The sequence below is a fragment of the Orbicella franksi genome, chromosome 1 (assembly GCF_964199315.1).
Source record: "Orbicella franksi chromosome 1, jaOrbFran1.1, whole genome shotgun sequence".
NCBI lineage: Eukaryota > Metazoa > Cnidaria > Anthozoa > Scleractinia > Merulinidae > Orbicella > Orbicella franksi.
Window position 1 is genome coordinate 42,532,222 of NC_138145.1, and position 9,927 is coordinate 42,542,148.

General features: G+C 40.7%; 1 protein-coding gene across 3 annotated transcripts in view; it reads right to left on the reverse strand.

The window, feature by feature from the left end:
- Positions 1-73: 73 nt before the first annotated feature.
- The window catches only part of LOC145481117 (DNA mismatch repair protein Msh3-like), a 75,443-nt gene continuing 65,589 nt past the window's right edge, over positions 74-9,927 (reverse strand). The window contains exons 12-23 of one of the 3 annotated variants that reach the window (XM_081459520.1): positions 9,508-9,569; positions 8,777-8,843; positions 7,674-7,775; positions 6,957-7,021; positions 6,225-6,449; positions 5,568-5,682; positions 4,855-4,923; positions 4,227-4,315; positions 4,071-4,128; positions 3,336-3,464; positions 2,083-2,420; positions 74-716 (exon numbers count right to left, since the gene is read on the reverse strand). In XM_081459520.1, the coding sequence (XP_081315646.1) occupies positions 611-716; positions 2,083-2,420; positions 3,336-3,464; positions 4,071-4,128; positions 4,227-4,315; positions 4,855-4,923; positions 5,568-5,682; positions 6,225-6,449; positions 6,957-7,021; positions 7,674-7,775; positions 8,777-8,843; positions 9,508-9,569 (1,425 nt within the window). In that variant the 3' untranslated portion in view covers positions 74-610. The remainder of the gene's footprint in view (positions 717-2,082; positions 2,421-3,335; positions 3,465-4,070; positions 4,129-4,226; positions 4,316-4,854; positions 4,924-5,567; positions 5,683-6,224; positions 6,450-6,956; positions 7,022-7,673; positions 7,776-8,776; positions 8,844-9,507; positions 9,570-9,927) is intronic. The other 2 variants (XM_081459514.1, XM_081459526.1) reach the window with 2 other exon arrangements.

Below are 9,927 nucleotides of genomic sequence, written 5' to 3' on the forward strand. Positions count from 1 at the left end.
GCGCCTTTTGTTAAGAAACATTCCTAACAAAACGAGCTAATTATCAAGTTCTCCCTTCTTCTGCGAATGTTAGTTATGTTGGTTAGGTCAGTGGAACACTATTTAAGCCGCATGTGGGAATCTGGATCAAGCGCAGTAATATTCTCCAGTACCAACTCGATATAATCGCCAAGGCTGTTCACATTCGAGCTTTTATTATAACAAAGACAAGGGAAACTAACAAAATGTGTCACTTCCCTTCACATATCTGCCTACTCTTTCCGATTCACAAGCTTGAGCTTTTTAAATCCTGGGACTAGCCAGAATTCAAAGAGACCCGAACATACCCGAAGACATTGAAAGATATCCGAGGACGTTCCCAAGATTTCCGAAGACGTTCAAACATTCCCTACTTTCAGTCCCTAGGCCGTGCTAAGACTTTTCCCTTGAAAAAGGGAGCAGTGGGTGAAATAGTGTTCTCTAGACATTTTAAGACGGACGCACACGAAAAAGTCAACAAAAGGAACTGTTTCCCACTTTAATTTGACTTCAGATAGTGCGTGTAGTTCTGCAAAAAAAAGCTTAAAAAGTTGATTGACTATAAGATCAAGGCCTGCAGTCAAATGTTTGTCTATACTTCAGATGCAATCTTTTCCAATTCCATCCGTAGGTGTTTAATCGTCTCGACTGTGACCGGCTTCCTTGAAAACAAGTCTTGGAAACTAGTCTTGATGGAACTGAGAGGAAATAAAGCAAAACAAGAACTGATCAAGAATTGTTAAATCCGTTGCATTTTTCCATCCTAAACAACATGAGATGTCGAAATTCTGGGTTTTTCTGAGAACGTAAACTTTGACGGCTTTGATATTTTTCACATTTCTATTTTAAAACTAACGCTGTCCTGTGCTAGTTCTGACACCAATAGACACACTGAACGGATGTGACCAACAATCAGATTTCTTAGTAAAATCAATTAATTTCTAGAAGTGACGTTGTCCTCAGCGTTGCAGTTGAAGCTTAAGGAACTTAAGCCCAGAAAATTAAGATTTACTTGAGAATCTACATCTATTCAGAGCATTTTTTGGTTTAAGAACCAGCTTCCCCTGAATGCGCAAGCAGAGCGTTCAATTACCAGACGTCGTGTTTCTCGTTGCCCACTGCAAACCACGAAGAATTAAGAAACAGTCTTCGTGTTTCCCGTTGCCCAATGCAAACTACGCAGAATTGGGTCATTTAGAGGACACCTCAACAATCTTACAAGATGTACAATGCAAGTGCAGAGCCATTGCTTGGTACATATTCCCAGTTCATGTTCAGACCGAAACAAATTCGTCCCTTTTCCCAGCTTCCTACTTATCACTGCCAACTACTAGCAAAGAACGCTAAAAATGCCCGTTTTGCACGGGACATACCAAATGGGGTGACAATCTTTACTTGGGGAAAATATGGCGATTTTCCTAATTTTGAGTTATGACCTTATGAGAAACAACTGGAAATTACCTCACTTGCTGTTTAAACTGAAGTGAAGCGACATCAAATTTTTGGAGTCCCGTGCAAAACTGGAAATATCTCGAGGATACTCAAGATAAATTCCGGGAAGATTGGCCTCAAACGCCATTTGGGAAATTTGAGAAGGGAAAAATCAACAACAACAAAAATATGTCATGTGGAAGCAAAAACTCGGGAAGCATAATACAACTATAAGTTAAACCTTGATTCCAGGCTCTATCAACTTTGCCTCCCTTGTTGACAAGGGAGGCAAACGAGAGAGAGCCTGGGAACGAGGTTGCTGTAAGTAGGCCTTAGCAGTACTTTTTGTAGCCTCACGCAGATGTGATTTTTTTTGGAGGGGCCGGGGAAGGGGGGAGGGGGGGGGGAAGGGAGAGGGAGAGGGGCGCTCGTCACGCAATCTTTCGTTAAGGAGGAATGCGTGACGAGCCAACATGAAGAATGTCTATACCTTCGGGGTTATACTTTTTGCACCATTGCAGAAACGTGTCTCGAAACGGGTTTGTCCGTTGCACGGTTTGTTACAAAATATATGACATTGCACTGTGCAATATGTCCTTGTGAAATTCCATTGCTTAATTGCAAGCCACTCACCGTCTTGTTGTGATCAAGTTCTCCAGTTCTCGTGATTTTGCGGCAGCCTTTTTGAGTATTTCATCTGGAAGGCCTGCTAAGCGAGCCACATTTAAGCCATAACTTCTCGCCGCAGCTCCATTCACCAAGTGATACAAGAACGTCACTGACGGTACAGTAGACGGTAAGTGCTGCTCCTCAGCCTCCCCTCCCCCAGTATCCTGTATGGTGCTCTGTTGCTCTTGTTCCTCTTCTGACGTCATAAACGCCATGTGGTTGTTAGTGACTTGGTTTGGGAAGATGGCGTCGAGCTCGGCTAGTGACGGATAATGTGTTACAAAGAGAGTCAAGCTGGAAACCTGTTGGGGGGATAACATTTTAATGAAAACGATGAACTAAAGAACAGCAGTACCCTTAAAAGAGTTTTCTACGCGTCTTGCAAAACTCTCAACCTTTAATTCATCCAAAGCTATGTGATACACTGTCGTAATACATGAGAGGTAGTTGCGAACAAAATAGAAGCAAAGTAAGGGCCATTGACAAGTGCTGTTTGCTCAAAATACTTGAGTGTTATTGGCAGTATAATAGATAGTTTTTGGCTTCTTTACATGCCAATGATATAGATTTAGGCCCCGTTCACAATACACCGGAGAAATTTGAAAATGCATCTTTATTACTTTGGTTAGGCCTACCGTCCACCCTAATCTGTCGTGTAAACGGAGCTTTTCGTAAACGCTCTTCAAACTGGAGCAATTTGAAAACGCCGACTTTTCGTTTTAGTATGTACGGAAAACAGTTTGAAAACGGAGCTTTCCGAAAACGATGGCGTTACAAAAATCATGTGATTTCCCTGTCTGAGTTTTCCTCAAACACAAATTCAAAATGACCGAATATTGTTGCATTTTCAGATTCTCCTGCGTAGTGTGGACGAAAAACATTTGATGCATTTTCAGAGTAAAGACGCCGTTTTCAAATTTCTCCGACGTAGTGTGGACGGGGCGTTTTAAAATGTTTTTATTCAGTCAATCAATTCTGTATTCAGGATTAAAGCCTTCAATTTTATTACAGTGGAATAACGATTTTTCAAACCACCCTGGGCGCGAAAATTGATTGGAAAAATTTCAAGGCTCGAAACAGAGAGGTAAAATTTCCCCTAAACACCTTTTTGCCGAGGACGCAAAAAAATTCGAAGAAATCTATTAACTATCAGGGCCAGGGTTTGCCAGGGCCGACTCTGCTAGTAGCGCATTTTTTTGTCTTGAGTCAAAACCTACCTGACTAATGAAGTGATGTAGAGTAGCATACGCAATGGCCGTGCCGTCATGGGTACTAGTACCCCGGCCTAGCTCATCCAGAATGACAAGTGACTTCGGTGTGGCCTGGGCAATTATATCAGACGTTTCCTACGACAATACGAAAGAGAGGCGTGTTCAAGAGCTTTCTGTAATGAATATTGTCAGGAAAAAGCAGTCATTCTTAGCTAATGACATTGCCTCCAAATACCGCAAAGAACCAATGAGAACTCTCAGTAAAAACTTGCAACCGGACGAAAGCGCGGGAAATTTGGAGAGACCAATTCATGGTTCACAGCGGTCGAGCGCAAAAATCGCACGCCTCCTGCCTCGATGTTTGTAAGAGCTTGAAGCAAAAATGTACAACTCTTCTGTATGAACGTTACAAAACTGAAGAGTAGCAATAAACAAAATTACAAGTTGAAAAATAGGCGGATTTCAATTATTTAATTCTCTATGCATAATGATATGTAGAGTACAAAGCTTGACTTTTCAGTGACTGCCTCATTTGTTGGGTTTAAACTGGAGGATGTCGGCAATTTGAGACCTTCATAAGCGGTAGTTTTGACGAGAAATGCGCGCGCAAGGACTTTGACCGCTGAGGAAATTCACGGATTATCACCTCGTTGACCGAAGATAAAGCAGGTTTGTACAAATTGGTTACACCAACCTGATTTTAATTACAGTTGAAATAGAGATTAAGTAGAATAAATTTACCTGCAGTTCGACCATAAACGTACTTTGCCCTTTGTAAATGTTGTCTGTAGCTCCCATTCTATCGACAAATAACAACAAACACAAAAGAAATTTAACAAAATTACTAGAGTGCGGGCACTTAAGAAAAAAAAAGTGATTTCAATGTTCAGTTTGTACCTGGTGAAAACCGCGTCCAAGACTCCAACCCGTGCTTCCTCGGCTGGCACAAACGAGCCGACCTGGGCCAGAATAGCAATCAAAGCAACCTACGAGGGGAGGTTTGAGTCATGTTTTGGCTGGACTTTAACATGAACAACTTGACTGACATGATCTTTGACAACATGGTCGGGTTGACTGACATGATCTTTGACAGAATGGTTTGGTTAACTTATTAATTCACTCCTTCCGGTTCGTTCGTTCGTGCGTTCGATCGTTCATTTATTTCCCCTTTCGTTCGTTCGTGCGGGTGTGCAGGCGTGCGGGGCGTGCGGGCGTTCGTTCGCTCTTTAGTCCCTCTGTTTCGTTAGTTCGCTCGTTCGTTCGTGTCGTTCGCGTCGTTTCGTTCGATCTCACGTTCACTCCAGTCGTTCGTTCGTACGATCAAACAATCGTTAGCTTGTTCACTTAAACACTAGGAAACAATTCTGTTAGTGGAGTCTCGTCTTTTTCTTTCATGAAGTCTCTTTCTTTTTCTCGTCTTCTTATATGAACTCTCAATCATACTTAACCTTGTCATATTTCACAGAAAGCTCCTTCATAGCCAAAGAAAGGATAATATCGTTGGTTTAGAGTTGGAGATTTGCACCTGTTTGATGTAAGAACTCTTTCCTCCCATATTTGGTCCAGTAATGATCATACAGCGATTGCTATTTACCTAAAAAGAAAAACTAACCATTAAACTTGATCCTTTTTGTTACAGGAATGTCTTAATATATTATGACCTGTTACAAACAAGTAACTTCTGCTATGTGCACAAATTACACTGTAGTTTTAATTCTTTTTTACACTTAATGGTCACAGAACGTCTACTTTAAACAGTAACAGATTGTTAGATTCATGGGTGGCGCAGAATTCAGATTTCCAAATTCTCTGATTTTTGGCTTTTCGCTGACTTTTCTCTGATAAAAATAACATTTCCCTGACCAAATAAATTCAAATGCCAGATTAGAAGCGGCCTCCAGCCTCTAACTGCCATCTCTTCCAACCACTTTACAACAAATTCGCTGTCTTCATTGAGGACCAGAACATCGCTGACATCACAGTGACCTGAAAGGCTTCTTCCAGCCTTCAAAGGTATTGAATCGGCATACTTAAAATTTTAATTTTCACTGACTTCTCTTCAAAACGTCAATTTTCCCTGACTAAAAATAAGATTCCTTGACTTCTAAGTGACCATGATTTTTTTGCTCCCCCCCCCCCCCGCCCCCAAACCATTCTCTGAACTGTGGCAACCTTGTAACATTCAATTATACTACAGTAGATACAAACAAGGACAAAACAGTCACGTGATTCACTCACATTCATGTGCGTATCATTTGGTACATATTGTTTATTCTCTTGCAGACAGGAGTCCAAAACAGGATGCCGTCCTTGTTTGATGTAAATGTGGGCTTCACAGTCCTTCACAACAGGCCTGTAGGAGACACAATAAAGGCATTTACATTTTGTTTTCTTATCCAGTAACTGCCAAGCCATGTTTACCACTGTACTGATGATTTTCACGTTTCGTTTCTTTCAAGCACTTAAAAGCTTCTGCCTGAGGGACCGGGCCAAACTTGGAAATGAGGGTTGGCCGATTTTCCTAAAAATCTACGCACGAAGTCCTTATGGAGACTTATGTAAAATCCCAAAGTTTCAGCTTCACTGATCGTTTTCCACCCGAGTTCTGGATATCAGCCCCACGGGTGTCCTGTGAGGCCAAATTTGGACCAAATGTTCAAGCATTTTTCAACAACTCCCTCACAGAGTAAGAAATTATTTCAAACAAAACCAAAGTCGTCTACCCATTGCTTAAGCTTTTATAGGTTGAGATCTCGGCCGGAGCCTTTATGGAATAATTTTATTGATTCTTGTTTTATTATTTTCGTCGTCGTCGTCGTCGTCATTATTATTATTGTCTATTAATGAAAATATATTCGGTCTATTCATTGTTGACGAAAACTTAACAAGTTATACCTTGTGAAACCCGTTTGCTTGGCTACAGCAGCCAAGGAAAACAAACAGTCGAGTGTAGCGATGTGATGTACAGCCTTGCGATATCTGGAACACCCTTCTGAGAACAGCGCCAGGAATTCCAGCCACGCCTCCTGACATGCGATTGAGAGCTGTTCACGCCACTGACAGAGAAGTTTGAACTTGTCCTCCACAAAAGGCGTCCTGAATCTTGAAACCTGTTTGGTCCTGGAGGATAACAAAACAAACATCAACAAAAGTGACCAAAATTTTAATTCATCTTACAATTTTAATACATTGCCAATCAGACAGGTAACGAGAATTAACAAAAATATCAACCAGGAGATATTGTTTTGATGTAACACCACATTCTCTTAAGGAAATGTATGACTGTTGGCGAGGAGAGTTAGGATAAGGAGCTTTGGTGGCGAGGAAAAACTCTTCCGTAGAGCACAAGTTATCTGTCTTCCGAAATTTCTTCAAAGCCTGCAATTTTGCTGCAATGGCGGTCACTGGAACTATGTAAATTTTTTAATCGTTTGTTAAAATTCATCATTCCCTTTGCTGACCGGGCGAACGCTGCTTTTTCACTGATGAAATTTCATCGTTCGCGTTTCTAATTGGTTGAGCTTTGCGATTGTCGTGAAATGAGAAAAAAAAAAAAAAAAAAAAAAAAAAAATTCCAATAGGTGACAACAAAGATTCAATGCAGCAGAAACAGTTCTTGGAACTTACGCGCTAATTTTGCTCCAGTCGCTGGGCACCGTCTTCAAATTTGTATTCCTTACTTCAATCAAGAACTAGAAGACAACAAAAGCCATGTAAAAGATGACTACCAAATACATGCAAGGATAATTTTAGCACACGCTTTTACCGAGAAAAACAAAAATCAATGTCAAAAATTGTTCAAAGCCCTTGTGAAATGGAAATACACTGTAGCATGGCTGCCTCACTGTCTTAAGTAAATAAGCCGCCTTAATAAATTTTCTACTAAAATAACTGAGTGAATGAGTGAGTGAGTGAGTGAGTGCGTGCGTGCGTGCATGCGTGCGTGCGTGAGTGAGTGAGTGAGTGAGTGAGTGAGTGAGTGAGTGAGTGAGTGAGTGAGTGAGTGCGTGAGTGAGTGAGTGAGTGAGTGAGTGAGTGAGTGAGTGACTGACAGGCTGACTGACAGGCTGACTGACTGACTGACTGACTGACTGACTGACTGACTGACGGAGTGACACAGTGACTGACTGATTGACTGACTGACTGACTGACACACTGACAGACTGAGAGAATGACAGACTGAAAGACTGTAAAACTATCAGACTGACTGACTGACTGACTGACTGACTGACTGACTGAACGGCTGACAGACTCGCTAACTTGAATCTGTAAGTTCGGTGTGGAACAAAGGGCTTCAACGACACTCCGCCAACGAATTCTGAACTAAAATATTAACAAAAATACCTCATTCCCCGATACACAACAGTAATCCAGCGATGGGTGACGTAAAATCTGTCTAAACTCAGAACGGTGGCTCTTCAACTCTGCTAGAATCTTTTCAATCTCCTAATTTCAGGGGAAACAAAGTGTGCATACGTCTGTTTAGCAAAAAAATGGTGGGGCAAGCAAGTACAAGTAGGGGATTGAAACGAGAGAATTGTAAGGGGAGGTAAGGCTGGATTGGTGATCGAGAACAAGTTTTCGTAGTAATAAAATGTTTATTCCACTCATTTAGTGGGAAAAATAATAATTCATCAAGCTTAAACAAAAGAAATCTTAACCTTGACAGCGTTTGGATGTTTGATCTGAATTAGGATAGATTCTTACGATTTTATTTTTCTGCTTCCAGTAACCTTGCAAACCCGCCTTACGACCACCTCGTTATTACGACCAATTTATTCTGGCCCGAACAAAGGATCAGTCAGTTATTTTCTTATTTAACGAACTCCTTTAATACAGACACGCTGTTAATATGGCCAGATTTTTGTGTCCTATTGGTGACCGGAGTAACGGGGCTCCACTGTAGTTTTGGTTTCGATTGAAAAGAAACACATGAAACAGTGTTTCACCTCATTTTCAAACCACTCGAAGTTCGTCAAAACTGAATACTCCGCTGCGCGTCGTATTTTCAACTCTCTTCTCGGTGTTTGGAAATGTGGTAAAGACAAGGTCACTTGTGTTTGATTTATCAATCATCACAAACAAATACAGCAAATAGGACAAATTAAGAATCCTAACTGGCAAGAGGTGGACTAGGGGGGGGGGGGGGGGGGGTCAGTCCTCAATTCTGGGCCTGCCGTGAAACAACCCCAGCTAAAGGTCAGAACTGCACTTGATCCGGGGACTTCCAGAATTGAGGACTGACCCCCCCCCCCCCCCCCTTTCCCTCGTTAACCACTGGATGATGCTGTCTTCAAAATGGATGAAAGCTGCAAAATCACAGTTCACACCAAACTGGGCAACAATATTTGTGCATTAAATCACGGCTCATTTGTCTCAAACACGTGTTTCGTCGGCGACCTTGAAAACGCATGCTTCAGTGTAAGACAAATTGTTATACTCCTCACCAAATTGCATTTTAAAATTGCAGGGAACTTTGCCTGGTCACAAAATAGCTTGGTTTTATCGCCATCCCTAAAGGTGGAGAGAATATCAAAGTCACATGACTTTAAATAATTTAGTATTATAACACTTACAAAAATTTCACCAGAGCTGTAATAAATAATAAAAATAAAAATAAATAATAAAAAACTGTAATTGAATAAAATGTCGATCCCTTCAAGACTAAAAAACTTAAGTTCTCTTTTAAAGGCATTCAATGGCTCTTTTTGCACGCAATAATTTGGAAAAAGTACACGACTCTCATTGGTCGATAGATGTGTTCATAAAAGCAATAGAAGACTTTCTCCTTTTTGTACATAGCTTAATCCCAACACTTGAGGGGTTGGGAGAATTCTCGAGAGTTCTGTAAAACCTTGACTTGTTCTCGCGGGTTTGTATAAATGTCTCGAATTCTCCCATGCCCCCTCGTGTTTACATGAGGCTATTGAAATATAAACAAGGAAAAGGCTACTATTGCTCAGTTATCATTTACATGTAATTTGAAAAGAAACAAATTCTTATCCCCTTTTTAAACGGTTTCCTTTCTGTTCTTTATCCCATTACTCTAACTGTTAGTTGTTCCTTAATTCCATCAACAACACATTATGTATTCTCAGCAAAAGAGAGACAAGCCTATCTCACGCAACCTTAACATACAATATTACTCAACGTATTTCAGTCACAAATTAGTATTTACTTGGCGGCATGTTCATCAATCAGTTTCAGAAAATCCCCAACATCATCCAGATAGTTTGGGACCTGAAAGAATTAATCAATACTTTATGAAATGGCCTTTCATCAAAATAACTCCTACATCCCCACACAAAACCAGTTGAGACCATTTTAAATTCCCTCTAATTTTCAATGTTTTTCAACCATGGTTCTCCTACAAGCTCTCCTTCTCTGAAGTTTTGTGGACCTTGCACTTCACAAAAAAAAATTCAGTACTATTTGTAGAAATGCATAAAACGGCTGGAAACTTTTACAACTAGGTTTTTTCCTCACTTGAAGGTTCCAATTAACATGGTTGCCACAGACATCACTTTTCAAAATTCCCTGCCTTTTCCCTGATAAAAATCAAATTTTCTCTGACCAAATAAATACAAAATGTCAGATC